Source organism: Calypte anna, chromosome 2 (genome assembly GCF_003957555.1).
Source record: "Calypte anna isolate BGI_N300 chromosome 2, bCalAnn1_v1.p, whole genome shotgun sequence".
Lineage (NCBI taxonomy): Eukaryota > Metazoa > Chordata > Aves > Apodiformes > Trochilidae > Calypte > Calypte anna.
In genome coordinates, this window is record NC_044245.1 from 19,493,862 (window position 1) to 19,509,897 (window position 16,036).

A 16,036-nucleotide genomic window follows, 5' to 3' on the forward strand; every position below is an offset into this window, starting at 1 on the left:
TTTATCCTGATTCTTCCAAAATCAAATTTCTACTTGTATAAATTTTCCGATCAGTGTGCCAGCCATATGTTTTATGTTGTCTTATACATATAATAAATAAACATAGTATTTTAAAAGCAGTTTTTTGTAGGAACTTCATCTGTAATTACATATGCAGATGAGAAAAATTAAAGAAATCTTATTATAAACAGCAGTCATTTATACCACTTACAATTAATCACTTAAAAAGCATTGACCTACTTGGTCCTCACTGTGAGCTGAATTGTCAAATAGATCTTACTGAAATTTCAGAGATAAAATTTATAAAATTGATTTCTTTTCTGTGCATGTTGTGATTATGCAACTCATGATATTATGCCTTGTGTTATTCTTTGCAGCTCCAAAGTGTTCATAATTTAAGGGTAGCTGGAAAAGGACAGAAGTATTACCTTTGCTTGAATATTGCTTGGCAGCAATATTTTGGTTCTTGGTTTTGGATTTTTTTTTCCCCACTAGAAGTGTTATGTTTGAACCTTCAGTATTGTGCATGTATTTTTGCTACTGAGAGTAGAACTTTAAATATTCTTTTGAATGTCATGCAGCAGTATTTCCACATGCACTTGCATGCATGCTGGGTGAAAGAAATATAAATTGCTCTGGAAATTTTCATATACTTCATTTTCATCCTTTTCCCCCCAGTATCTCAGTGCTCCCTTCATTTCTGCTGTTCTCTTAGAGCAGAGAACAAGCTCATTTGTAGCTAAATTTTGAAGCAAACTTTTGAACTAATGGTGTTAAAAATGGATATGACTTTGTGAACAATTCACTTTATATGCCATTAGTGTGTGAATATCAGCGTTAGCAGTGTTGTATTTTTTTTGTGTTGTTGCTTTTCTTTGCACTTCTGTCATCTATTTACTGTGATACTTTCTTCCTACCTTTGTAGAAAGAGCAAGCCGTTACAGTAAGCAGTATTTACATTCTACTAGTTTGGGAGATTATAAATCAGATGGCTCTGACACGAACCCCACCTTTTCTTACTGCAGTGAGATAACAAGGCCATCTGATGAAGGAGGTACCCCTTATTCCCACATTTTTTTACTAATGACATTTATCACAGTGTGCTGTGATATCACACCTCACAGGCCTCTATTAACTCCATATCCTTGGGTAGTTAGAAGTAACTAGGAACTATGTAAACTAGTGTCTGATTCATTAAGGAAACAGATTGCACAGTTTCTTGCATGCTGTGTTACCTTACTGTGTATTCTCTTTCACCATTTTGGTAACACTGTCAGTCCAAAAGCTCTGCTAACTCCTGTTTACAGTGCTTAAGAGAAGGTGTGTTGTGTTTTTGCAAAAGGTACATGGTTCTGGGTTTTTTTGTTGTTGTTTTGGGGGTGGGTTTTTTGGGTGTTTTTTGGTATTTTTGTGGGTTTTTTTTTGTTTGTTTGTTTATTTTCTTTTCCTCAAGACACACAATGTAATGAGAAATACACTCTAACTGGAAAAAAAATGAATTAAAAATCACCTTGTGCTTTTCAGTGTGCAAATCAAGCGTATTTTAATGACCAAAGTATTTCTTCCCATACTAAACTCTGTGGGTCTTGTGGCTCTCTGTTTCCATCTTAAAAAGAAAAATATATAAACTAGCTCCCTCCAATAGCTCCTCCCACATGAAAGTTTTCTTGTAGTCTCTGCAGTGCAGGAACCAGGGTTAATATTCAGATGGGAAATTTATATAATCCTATATTGTTTAACATAGATTAATACTGGGATACTTTGGTGAACCTGCATTCCCAGGTGCAAGACCATATCTTGCCTTTGTGATGACATAGATTAGAACAAATTTCATGAAAATGAAGGATGTGGGCCCAGTCATCTTAGTGGTATTCCAGTGTGTACTAGCTTTGACTAGTGAATTATAAGTATTCAGAAATATTACATTCTAAATATATATATTTAAGCTAAAGTGCTTTCTACTTCTCAGTTGTGGAATAAGGTACATTGAAAACATTATCCAGAAGATTGCTATTTTATTTTTTTAAGACAGTGTTAGAGTAAAGGTATTGCTACCATTTAGTTGTCTGACATCCTTAAATTAATCATATTTTAGGAAGATTTTAAAGCATTTTAGTTGTACACTGCACCTATTTATGTTCTGTCACTTGCCAGAGTAATATGTTATTATAGTGGCTAGTGTTTAGGAAGCCTGTGTTGCATTAGATGCTATGTAAATATTTACAAGCAGCTCTGATTAAAAGCAGGTGAAGGAGAAAGTGTTCAGAAACACATCTCTTTGACAGAACTGTAATCCCTTATATCATGTCTGTCCATCTTTATTTGATATTTTAGCTGTATTCCCAACTCTTTTAATAGATGATAGCAGTAATGCACATCATACTGGCTTTTATGTCTTTTCCTGTGATGATGGAAAGTGGGCTTCACAGTTCAGTGCATACTGTCTCTCTCTGTCTGTTCTGATCTTTCCTGGCTCTATTGCAAGCGATTTTAACATTGCTTTGTCAGCTTGATTTGATTGTTAACAGATATTTTTTATTAGTTGCCATATTGAGAATAGGAAATAGGCTTTATTTTCCCTGTTGTTTTGGCACTAGCAAGCTTGCCTTTTGTGTCTTTATTTAAATCTATTGTGGTGATGTGTTGAATAGGTCCCTGCCAAGATCAACATATTTTAGCAAGATATTGTTTCCACTTTTGACCCAGCTGGCTGAGCCAGGGTTTGAGCACTTGCAAACTGTTCCCATTATAGGGTAGAAATAAATGCCAGAGAGAGGTAATTTGATATAATACTCACAATTTACAAGAAATTGCCATTTTTGTGAACACATTCAGAAAAAAACCCAAAAAACCAACAACAGAAGATAGCATCTTTTGTCAAAAAGAACAACCTTCTACATGGCAGCATCCCATCCAAAATAGTGTTTAGCATGTATCTACAGGGTGAGTAGATACTTGGCTTTTATACACTTTCTCTTATGGCATATCACAGTAAATGGGTACCAAATCAATTTTGCTGTGATTGGAAGGCTGGTTCTCAAAAACTTTCTACTTTTAGATCTCGCAGTGTTTCTCAATTTCTACTTTTACATCTAGCAGTGTTTCTCACTGGCAGTGAGTGGTTCAATCTGTGTGTGCCAACATGAAATATGTATTCTTTGGCTTTGTCTCATCATCTTTCACATATTTCTGTGTTGTTTGATTGCTAATTTATTCTAGATACCTTCACTGGTATTTGACCCACAATTCAAGTCTTCCCCTGCCACTGCTGATGAAATAGTTCCTTAACCTCCTCTTCCTGAGGAGTGAGGAGCTCTGACCTGGCTCCCTGGCTTCATGCCAGATGTTAAGGGCTTATTTAGATCTAAATATCTCTTTCTTGTCTTTGAGGAATTTCTATAACAATATCACAGGGAGGCTACTAATATTCACTATAATAATTTTTTTCTGTTTGATTCCATAACCATTATTTTAGGTGACAAGGTTGAACTGAGCCAAGTGTGCCTCCTGGGGAGTTTACCTTACGAAATCAGTAAATTTTTGCATGATCTAAATTCAGGAAAATCCCTGTTCTCCTTTTAGATTATTGCAGGTAAATCTTGGTAGGAAACAATTGTTAGCTTGCACTTTCCAGCAAGCCTCATGAACTTTCCATTTTACTTTTCTTTTTAAGATAACTTCCCAATTTTGTCTGACCTTTTTACAGTTTCTCTCTGCTAGTGTTTTTCAAGGATGACATTTTAACTTCATGGTATCATTGAATTTTTGCCGTACTAGGTGGAAGGTGTTGCACTAGAGCTTCTCACTCTGCCTAAATGCTTTGTCATTTATTCTTGCTCCAACAAAGATTTCCTTTTTACCTGCAAGCCATTCCGTAACACTTCCCAGAAACAGCTGGGTGCCACTTTAGTTCTTGCAAAATTCTCGGCTCTTTTTCAAGTATTTATTTTCAGCTTGGCAAAAGAAGAACAGCAGCTAATGATTTCTCTCAGTCCTACTTTTAACATTGGTGTCAGTCATGGAGCTATTAATTCATTTTTGGGAAGTTTTTTCAGGTTATTTTTGTGAGAAAGAGAAATTGAGATCTAAGGATGTCAGATTTTTTGTTTTGTTTTGTTTATAAGACAAACCAGACAATTCCTTTTTCACAAAACACTATAGGAAAAAAAGGAACAAGAGACAATTTATTTGCTTTCAAATCAGGTCTTTCTAGACAGCACTGTGTCCCACAAATCTCTCAATTGTTTTTTGGTTTTTTTGGTTTTTTTTCCTTTTATTTTCCTTTGGGTTTTTGTTTTGTTTTGGGGTTTTTTCTTTGTTTTTTTTAGATGTTTGTTTATAGTCTTTTCAGTGTTTCTCAGAAGTTGTGCTAAAGCATGTATTTTTATAAAGATATCTTCTCCTTTTTTAAAGTCTTCATATAAAAATCAATCTATCATCTTCTGCTAGTAACTTGAGAGTGTCATTTAACTCATACCCTCATGTCTCAAGACTGTTTTATTTAGTTCCATTCCCTCAAAGGCAAGAGTAAAAATACTTGAAAGTAGAACAAATTCACAATACTGGAGACCTTTTAAAAAAAAGATTTGTTGTATTAGAACACTTCCTATATATATTCTTCTCAGTAGCTCCATCTCCAGAGACTGAAGTGGGGAAAGGACTTTTTAACACTAGAGTGTTAATATTTAGGGTATGATGTAAGGTATAGAAAAGAATAATGGTGTATGATCACAGAAACCAATCTCAGTTGCTCCAAGCTGTGTGTGCTGGTACAGACAAAGGCTGTAAATAGATCTTTGAGGTTAATTAATATTTTTCTTCAAGCCCATTGTTTGTAGGAAGCCAAGAAACAACATATGAGAGAGCCAGAGGGAACTCTAGTTTAGGACTGAAATGTCAAACAAACCAAGCCTTTCAGAGAGCAGAAACTTGTCCTTAAAGGAGCTGACCTTGCATCTGCAGGGGTCACTCAGCTACTGCTGCCTCAAATTCCAGGCTTTGCTGTGATGGCAGGGAGGGGACTGCACATTTGTGTCCTGCTGGAACAGTGTCCTGATGACAGGGCAGATGAGCCATGGCACTGCTACAAGGGCTATCGTTTTGGTCATTTCTCTTTTAGCATCGGTCTTTAACTTATTTTGAGGTGAAGAATTCCTCGTAGTGTGGTTGGAATGCAAACATCCAACTGCACCAAGGATTATCACTGTTACTGTCATTTCACTGTTATTTATTCGTTCTCTCTGTCTTTTATTATGCAACCATTTGCACATTTTGTTTTCATTTCGCTTAACTGAAAGTGTCTTCCTTAGAATTCCTCTTGCTCTAGTTATTGAAGTCCTTTTATACTGCTTTCCTTCAATCCTGTTTCAACTGCAGAATGTTTTAATTTCAATTTATAAAGCTGTTCCTTCTCTCAGTGTTTACTTTAATCGTCTTTCAATGTATTGTACCTTTCTGGGGCTTTCTGTTTAGATCTCCTTTGATTTTCTTTCATTTAAATTAGCAGCATTTTATTTGACATTACCAGGTTTTGCTTTCAATCTGAAGGTTTCTATTTTAAAATTACCATGACGGGCGTTATGCAATAGATGAATTTAACTTTTTTTTTGTCCCTGATACACCCTTTTATTATTTTTAGTTGAAACCTTTTAGTTTTTTTGTTTGGTTTTTTTTTTTTAACTTTTGATCTTCCCTTTTTAGGTCTTTATTTCCTTGTGATTCCTAGCTTAATTGGTGTGCATCAGCATTTCAACATGATATATGCATTTTTCCTTACCCTATGTTCAGAATTTTTCTGTGTATTGTGTCCCTTTATTTTTATTTTAAATTGTATGTGGTCTGTAGATGGAGAAAAGTCAGAGATGAGTATCAGTTCCTTTCAACAGCAGATATATTGTTATTCTGATGGAAAAAAAAAACTTGATTTTTTTGTTATTTTTTTAGTCATCATCACATTATGTTAAAAGCTGTATAGAAGTCAGTCTGTAGAAGACAGAAATCAGGTTTCGTGTTATGTAGGAAACTTTAGTGGATGCATGTTCAGTATTTATGCTTGTCTCTTTCTGCCTAAGTTCTTCAGATTCAGTTCACCTGCTGCCACCAGACAAGTGGGAGAATTAACATAAAGAGGCCTTGATCTGAGGTTTAAGGCTTCGCTTTCTTTATTCTGATGGGAAGGGTCTGTTGCTAACACTCAGGTCTCTCACTTTGCCTTTGCTTGGGAATCTACCCTCTTTTAGTCTTACTCACCCTTGGCAATCCAAACAGACAAATTTCAACAAACCATGAAATTCCATTTATATTTGGGTAGTCTCTTAATTTTCGTTATCAATCTCAAAAGTAACCTGTAGGTTTCTATAAGAAAACTGAAAATTGATAAGATTGAAAATTGATAAGATTAATGCAAACAACATTTGAGGAATAAATAGGGCAAATGGGCAAGCTTGCAATTTGACTCCAAAGTCTATGAAGAACACATAGTACTGCAGTATCTTCCCCTGGGATATGAATACTTAAAGTTTTGAAGTCTTTATATAGGAGTATAAGCTAAGTCAGTCAGAAACAGTAAGTCTTTTCACCCCCCTCTCTAGTGGTGTCCTCCTTGTGTGATATGAGCCTGCTAGGGCAATTAGGCTGGTGAAGGGACTTGAGCACAGATCCTATGAGGAGAGGCTGAGGGAGCTGGGGCTGTTCAGCCTGGAGAAGAGGAGGCTCAGAGGAGACCCCATCACTCTCTATAACTACCTGAAAGGAGGTTGTAGCCAGGTGGGGGTTGGTCTCTTTTCCCAGGCAACTCTCAGCAAGACAAGAGGGCATGGTCTCAAGTTGTGCCAGGGGAGGTTTAGGTTAGATATTAGAAAGAATTTCTTTACTGAGAGGGTGATCAAGCATTGGAATGGGCTGCCCAGGGAAGTAGTGGATTCTCCATCCCTGGAGCTATTTAAAGAGAGACTGGATGTGGCACTCAGTGCCATAGTCTAGTAACTGCAGCAGTAGTGGATCAAGGGTTGAACTTGATGATCTCTGAGGTCCCTTCCAACCCAGCCAATTCCATGATTCTATGATTCCATGAAGAAGAAAGGCTCCAGAGCCTTTCCCCTCCCTTTCTCCAGACTCTATGGGTTATCTTTCCTCACTAAGGCAGGAATGTGTTGTAGGCCATTAGGAGAACTAGTGTGTCAACTGCAGTGTGAACACAGCCCTGCAAAGAGAAAAAGAAGACTTTTTTTGAATTGGTGTGTGTCACTGGCAACAGGCTCACACTGTGTACCAGCTCATGGAGAGGGCTTTAGTTCCTCAGACTGACAATGATATTTTAAGCGTGGATTTCAGGGATGTCTCCTTCTTTCCCCCTAGCACACACCAGTGTCTGTGGCTGTGTATCTAAAATGTTTATCTATAGGATTTGCATGAGGGGAATCCATATACATCTACATATAAGCATACATACACATACACCCACCCATATATACTGCAGAAAATCCTAAAACTGGTCATTTCTTCTGCTCCTGGTTAATCTCATCAGGAGGCAAAGTAGCAAAGTAGTCAGATGAAAAAAAAAAAGGTCTTCATTTCACATGCTGGGAATTGCAGAAATCCTTCCTGGGCCAAGGACTCATGCTCAGACAGTGGTAATACTCTCGTGCTGATAGATGGAAGAAGAAAAAGGAAACAGGATTGAGTTCCCTTCCTTTCTCTATCTTTCCCGTAATTTTTGTAAAAAATGCTCATTTTGAGGATAGGAAAAAACCACCATTAGTAACAGAGAAGTCAAAGTAAAAAAGGGGGAATAATACCTGATGTTCTTTCTATTGTAATACAGAGATCTGTCTTCCATCTCCAGGTGCAGCTGGCAGGAAAACAGGGCAGAAATCCTTCACCCTACTTTGTATTCATATTCAGTTGCAAACCTCTGTCATTTTAAGCAGGTCAAGCAGAATGACACAGAAGTTATATTTTCTTCTCTGGCAGCCAAGGAAGAATGGTTCTTTTATGCTTGGTAGCTGAACTCTGTTTCCGTAACATTGTTCCCTAGGGTCTGGTAATCAAACATGGCATTTGGAGGGAGAGGGATTGTAGATTTCACAGGAAGAGCTACAGGCTTTTGTGGGTTTCTTGTCCCCTTTCAAGTGTATCAGCAGACTGCAGTGCCACAGAAGGCTGAACACATCAAAACAACACACTGTGTGCTCCCTGTTGGTGAGAGTCACATCCACACTTCTCTTATCCACCAGACTGTTACATCTGTTTCTGACTTTTTTATTTTGGACTAGGTGGTGCTTTAGTTTTGCTTCTTTTACATACAAGTCACTTCTTCCACTCTACAGTGTCGTGGTAAAACTGTGCTTTTCCATCTTGGCAATCAGATTGCTTTTTGTTCTTAAATGTATAATGTAGTACAAATGCTTGCAGTCAAATAGTAAACCCATTACCCATAAAGCTCTTGTAGGATTTTTAATTTGGCTAAATACATCTCTGAGTATGTGAGATGGGCAGAAGTGCCTGCATGTGTTTGGTACCTATCTGATACTACAAATTATTTAGCATAAACAGAGTTATTAGAAAACTCCTTCAAAATTGGTGACTCCTAGTATTCCATTTCCAAATAGATTTTTGCTGAAATTATATTGTTTCCTTTCTAGAAGCTTGCTGTAGCCACACTGTGCCCCCAAAAGAACCACGCTAGTGCAGGCAGCAAGACAGTGCTCTCTCCCTTCTGAAAACTGTACCTTCATTTGAAGAAGCTGAATTCAGCTTTTTCAGCTTCTGACTCCAGTTTCCCAGTGATTTTTAATGTGCAAAAGGGCATAGTTTTTCTGATTAAATATAACATTACAGATGGAGGAATTTTTGAAAATCAGGTTTCTTGGTTTTAGTAAGGTCATAACTTTTCATTTCTAGTTTTGAAGATAAAAAGAGAAATTGGAAGTGAGGTTAGTTGTGAGAGTGCAGATCTCTCTCTTAGAAACAGGGAATGTATGCTTCTTACACATATAGCTTCCATATTTCAGTGAGAAAGTTTTCTGACTGCTTAATATAAAATTCGGTGTTCTCTGAGGAATTGAGAATAACAATGGGACTGCATTTATACACTTGCTTCAGCATTATCAAATCTTTGTGTCCTAGTCTGGACTAGGTCTTATCCTCTGCTGAGTGCTTTGTTAATTCAGAACATGAGAGAAATGAGTTCAGAAAATGAGATTTCATTCTCTTCTGCTGGTATGAACTATCTCTGAAACAGGGTTTTTTGAATGCAAAATTGCAAACATCATATAGTGCTCCAAGTGAGGGCTAAGTTAGATGTTGATTAAGGTTTGATTTAGGGCTTTGGGAGTAAAACTGAATATCCCATATTGGTTGTAATACATTGAGATATAAACTGTTATTCATCTGAAAGCACATTTTCATGCAGCATGTGTTCACTGAGGATGAGTTAGTGTTCCAGGGAGAGCTTTATATTTCACAATTCCAAAATATTTTTGCTTTGATTCCCTCTGCCTGTCTTTGACTCCCAAACTTCTCTCCCACATCCTTGACATTTGAAAGCATGAAAAGGCAATTCCCATGCATCCAGGTGGAGGAGAATCCAGAAGAGATGCCATTTTCAGTTTCTGTAGCATGGCAACAGTTAAGGGGATCCTTCTGTTTGCCTTGCCAGTTGTCTGAGTTTCACGTTCCCTTTTCCTTTAAGTAGTTATTGAACAGAAAGTGGAAGGGAAATTTCCAAGTGACACAGCAGTTGGAAGTGTTAATGGCTCCCGTGTCAAACAATTGTTTCAGTCACTCAGTGTGGTCCCCTAGAGCAGCTTTGATCCACCTCAGAGGATTTTATATCCAGCAGACAATAAATATCATTAGTAAAATTATGTGCAGTCACGTACCTGATCCTGGCTGATGCCTCCCTTCCACAGTGCCTCAGATTGGTTATACCCACACTATGCAAATAAATCACTTCACAGAAAGCAAAGTGTGGCTTCCACGAGAAGAACTCACAGACTTTTGTCTTTGATGCAAATGGGCAACATTTGATGCTCAGTAAATGTGAGTTCAAATTTTAATTGGAGGTGTGTGTAATGTAACATATTAACTTAACCTCCATTTTACTAACTCTTTCAATTTGTGAGAAAGCCTGCAGGGAAAACCTGCCTGTTCTCAATTTAAGAAGGAATTGCAGCTTCCTGTGGCCACTAGGACCAAGGATGCCTCGGGCTCCCTCTCAGACATTTTGTGCATTCATAACTAAAAGAATGTGGAGCAGTGAGTGAGGAAGGGAAATGCTGCAGCTTAGGTGGAATGTCAGGCAACAAAGTTAGCTGGCAGTATGGTTTGTTTGTCAGTGACACTGAATCCTGACCACCATTCATATTCAGAGCTCCAAAGCAGGATGCTCTGTGATTTGGTCCAGTTACAATACCAGTAGGGGAAGTGGGGATATGTACAGATACTATGATATACTAGCTGTTAATAGATACATAGGGTTTACAAGGCTAAACTCTTTGGGCTGCATGGCTACAAATTCTGTATGAAGAACAATTCCAAAATAATAACATAATCATGCTTTCTGTTATAATCCATATAAAATGAATAGGGGTAGTTCCTTTATATTTGAACTGCTAGATCAAGCCCTAAAACATAATATACATAGAACATATATGTGGAGATGCATACATGAGACATGAGTTGAAGACCTTGTCTTTTAGAAGCCATAATTAAAAAAATAATTTTCTCAATCTAAATGGGTCAATGGGATTGTCAAAGCAAGAAAAACCAGCCAAGCTCCTCCCCACTCCAATAATATCTTTATAAACTGTGCTTCAAGTATATCATCTATTCTGCTCTAGTGCCAGTTAGTAATTCTTTCATCCTTAGGTTGCAAAAGGGTATTTTATGTATTAAATCTGCTTTTGCAAAGAAAGTGAATGAATTAAACATCTACAAAAGGCTTTGTATTTAAATATTCAAAACGTAATTTTTTTTCCTCAGTTATACCATATTTGACTGATTTAGAATATTCTGTGTTCATCATAATGACTCTAAAATGACATTATAGAATTTAAACCAGGGACAAATAGGACTCCAGCTTTAGACTTAGAAGCCAAATAGTTGAGGTATTTTTGTTTTTGCAACACGGTAGTAAGAACTGGTCAGTGGGATCTGGAAGGATGATAAACCATTTGTATTTTAAATGAATTAACATTGTAAGTGAAGTAGATTGATGTAACTCTCCATAAAATTCTAAATGTCAGATACAGAATTCATAGTTTTTAAAATCCTGAAAACAGCTATTCATAGAAGCTGGATGGAGAAAATAATTTTTGTAATGATTACAATTTAGAATTACATTAATTCTAAATGTAATTTAGTATGAATTGTACATTTGAAGACAACACCAAACTGTGTGGTGAAGTCAACATGCGAGAGGGAAGGGATGCCTTCCAGAGGGGCCTTGACAGTCTTGAGAAGTGGTCCTGTGCAAATTGCCTGAAGTTCAACAAGTCCAAATGCAAGACTCTGCACCTGAGTTGAGGCAATCCCATGCACAAATACAGGTTGGGAGGAGAAAAGATTGAGAGCAGCAACCCTGAGGTTGTGTGGGATGGTGGACCAGAAGCTCAACATGAGCTGTCAATGCTGAGCTTCTGGTGTGTTTGCAGCTCAGAAAACAAACTGGGTCCTGGGCTGCATCAAACGGAGCACAGACAGCAGATCGAGGGAGGGGATTCTCTCCCTCTGCTCTGCTCTTGAGAGACCCCACCTGGAGTACTGTGCCCAGTTCTGAAGTCCCCAGCATAAGAAGGGCACACAGCTCCTGAAATATGTCCAGAGGAGAGCCACCAAAATGATCAGAGAGCTGGAGCACCTCCCCTATAAAGACAGGCTAAAGGATTTGGGGTGTCAGCCTGGAGGAAAGAAGGCTCTGAGGTGACCTTATAGCAGCCTTACAATATCTGAAAGGGACTTACAAGAAGCTGGGGTAGGGCTTTTTACACAGATGTGTAGTAAGAGGACAAGGGGTAATGGTTTCAAACTTGAAGATGGGAGATTTAGGTTAGACGTTAGGAAGAAATTCTTTACTATGAGGGTGGTGGTAAACTGGCATAGTTTGCCCAAGGAAGTTGTGGCTGCCCCCTCCCTGGAAGTGTTCAAGGCCAAGTTGGATGAGGCTTTGAGCAGCCTGGTCGGGTGGGAGGTGTCCCTGCCCATTCAGGGCAGGGGGGTTGGAACCAGATGATCTTTAAGGTCCCTTCCAATCCTAGCCATTCTGTGGTTAATTTTGTGTTATGTTCGCTTCCAGTTTATGCAACTTTTTTGCAAAAATCACAAAAACATGACAGTTTCAGCAAATACTAGAAACAGCCTCCTTATGTATTTTTGAAGGCTGGTAACCTTTTGAAACATTTTACTTACTGAATTTCCTGGGAGTTTGTTTACTACTTGATTTTAAACTAATACCTTTAGCTCTTGTGTGAAATAACTTATGCTTTAGGAGGTAATGATGGACTTGTATATAACAAATCTGTTCTCTAAGTGTTTATGGCCTTTTCAAACACACTCTGGCGAAGCTGGTGGCATTTTCTCTTCATCAAAATTGTCTGCTGTGCAGGACAAATCTTGCCTGTGCTCTTCACAGGATGTGAGGCTGCCACGCATCACTGCTTTGGAGTCAGACAGTCACAGGCAGGGCCTCTTCTCCCCTCCTGGCAAAACACAATATTACCTGTTTTTAATAGTTTATACCTCTGTAATGCTTTACAACTCCAATAATGTGTTAATGATCACAGAGGCTTTTGAACTGTGACTCAGTGTTCTCCACGTATAGAAATGACGCTTTAAGGAGTATTCACAAACATGTCTTGGCAGAAATCTTCCCTAAATTATTGTCTTTGGTAAAGAGGATGGATGCTCAGTTGTTTCTCCTCTTTTAACGTAGACAGTAGGAATTTAGTACCGATTTAATACCTTATTGCACACATGACTTCTGGACTCTGCTAGCCTGGGCTTTCCCTGAATACAGACCTTTTGTGAAGTTGATCTGAAGGGAAATTAATGCCATGTTATTTTTATTTAAAGGAAAAAATTCTGTGAGAGACTGTGGTGGTTTTTTTTGTTTTTTGTTTTGGGTTTTTTTCCCAGTGAAGAGATTTAGGTAGCACTAGGTTCTTCAGAATGGCCCAGTGGACTCAAAGAAATAGATTGCCCTGTAATGAATGATACAGAATTGGCAGATCCATGATTTCTGAGAAAATAAAGAAGGAGAAGGCCTGAATGACCAGCTACATAGACCATGATGTACTAGAGAGGTAGTTTGTTAACTGTTCCTCCAGCTAGTACTTCCCAAATTCCCACTCCACCTGCTATTGGATGTATGTTGGATATATACAACAACGACCAGGGTAACCATTTTTAATATTCAGGGTTGTTTATACAAATCAGGAATTTTGGACCAGGTGAATTTTTTTGAGTATATTTGCTCTGTGGAGACACAAGATAGTGCCTCTCTAAAACGAAAATGAATTATGAATAAAATACTGGGTTCCATGTTGCATCAGCATACTAGATTTTCTTTTTTTATAATTCCTTTCCAAATTTCTTTTCTTTTTTTTTCTTACATGATAAGCAGCTACATGTGATTTTCTGTTGTAACTTCATTAAAATTCAAATTTAATTTCTTATAATGAAACCACTTTTAGGAGTTAGAATTGAATGATTCTGCATTTCCCATAGTAATCTACTTCAGCTTGCATGGTGGCTACATGTAGTTAGACTTAATTATTGGTAGCTGATAAAATAGTGTTATAAAACAAAACAATCTAATCATGACACTAATTAAGTTAATTTTAAAATATTCTATTTTATTCATTGTAGTGTCTCAGCATGTAGTCTTGAAAGCAGACATTTTGATTTTTTGCATAATGAATAATTAATTTTATTTTATATACAAGGTAAAGAATTTTGTTGACATCCTCCCCTACCCCCCACCCGTTTCAGTTTTTTTCCAAGTATTTGAAGATTGCATGTATTTTTTCCTATATATTTATAATTTAGGTTATGGAAACTTCCCAAGCTTGTAATGTTCTGAATTTGCCACTGACTCCAAGTAGTTCTGAGCTTCAGTTCTAATGAGGTCAGTGAGCATGGCAGATACTTATTAGCACCCTGTGTGAATTAGGCCATACTTTCAGGCTGTTATTTCAACAACCTAATTATATCTGGGTTTGATATTCCAATTTACTAACTAATACTGACTCCTGTAATGGATAGTGTGCAGACAAACTGCTGCTTCTGACAGCACCACTGGGAGTAACAAGCCTGGGAGCTCAGATATCCGTGAAAGCAGCTCAAAAGGGCAAGAAAAAGAGAAAGAAAAAAAAAAAAAGAAAGAAAGAAACAAAAGAAATGAAGGGAAAGATACTGTTACCAGAAAAAATGCCAAGACGCCTTACCACGTTGTTTTCTACTGTTCTAAAAACAGCACTGTTCTGTATCAGGTCTCACCATCTGCAGTCTTCAGGTTAGTGCTTTTTTATATGCTTATGCAGTCTGACCTATTCCAGGTAAATTTGACAGTGTTGGGCTATTCTTTCTGAGTAGAAAATAATAAAACTCTATAGTAGATAAGAGTTGTAATCAGGTTAGAGTATGTGTTTCCATTTTCTAGCTTATTTGAAAAGTTAGTGCTGAACAATTTCACTGTAGAGATGGCTTGGAATTTTTCAGTCTTCATCAGAAGATAGCAGTCTAATGCTAAACTTCTTCATAGGAATGGGTCACTTGTGGTTACTGTTTCAATGCCATCCCCCAGCCCCCACCCCAATTTTATTCAGTTTTGAGATTAAGAGCATTTTTGAAACAAAGATTCCAGCTTTATGTTGAAATATGTTTGGTTTTGAAGAGCCACATAAGTTGTAATAAGCATTGAAAATCATCAAAATTATACCTACATCTTTTGAAATTGTTTCTTAATTTTACAGTTTCTTCTTACATGAACCTTTGAGGTTTTTTTCTTTTTATTCTGATTTGGGACAGAGGCATTCTTGGCAATCAGTTTTGCAGTGGAAAATTATTACTGAGGTTTTCCTAATGTTATCTGTATCTAACATAGCTGCAGCCTTCCATCGTTCTTTATGTTCTGTGACTGCTTTTTTTATCATATCCTTTAGAGATTTTCTGCTTCCTCTGTACCATGGGGATGCTGCAGAGTTCTGTACCTCATCTCAACCTCTTCACCCATCTCCATCTCTGAGCAGTTCTTGCACACTCATTAAAGCCTTTCAGTTCTCTGACACCTATTTTTTCTGTCAGGTAATCAGCTCTTGCCAGCTGCATTGGGCTCAGTCTTCTTTAAACTTCCACTATGACATTTCTCAAATACTGTGAAGACTGAGGATACAAATAGTTGAGCAGTGTGTGCCAAACGTGGTAGCACAAAGGAGAGTTTTGCATTACATGGATGAACTGTTTGGAGCTGGATGTTGGAACATCTGAAGGGAAGCATCTATGATAGTCTCAGTTCTTTTATGGTTTGAACCCAGAGGGACCTTGCACAGAACTGAGGTCCTTGAGGAGACATACATGGTGACAGCTGACCTGATTTAGAAGTTTGCTGCCCTCTTCTGCCTGTTGCCTTGAGTACGTGGCCCTGCCTTCTCCTTGCACTATTGCTGGTCTGATCGCTTCCTGAGCTGACTTAGCCATCAGAAAAAAACCCATCTCAGAGGAAGAGAAAGGGTGGTAGAGGTGTTAGATTGCCTCAGCTACCTCATGGAGCATCAGCTTCAGATATGCAGTGGGAATCAGGGATGGAGTCTCTTTGACAGGCATCACCTCATGACTCCTGCTGAGTTCTTTCCACACTCTTAACTTCAGCAGGGAATTGTGTTTGACAGTTCATCTTCAGAAGTACTAAAAACTCACCTGTCCTAGCAATCAAACCATTTTTCTTCTATCTTTCACATCCTATTTTCATTGTATCTCTCCTGCCTTGCTGCGAAAGTATCAGGATTCTTGTTTCTGATTAGTCTGTGATGTGAGCCTC

General features: G+C 37.9%; 1 protein-coding gene across 1 annotated transcript in view; it reads left to right on the forward strand.

Moving 5' to 3' along the window:
• The window catches only part of NEBL (nebulette), a 90,418-nt gene that overhangs the window by 62,019 nt on the left and 12,363 nt on the right, over window positions 1-16,036 (forward strand). The window contains 1 exon segment of the mRNA XM_030445789.1: window positions 926-1,054. Within this exon segment, the coding sequence (XP_030301649.1) occupies window positions 926-1,054 (129 nt within the window).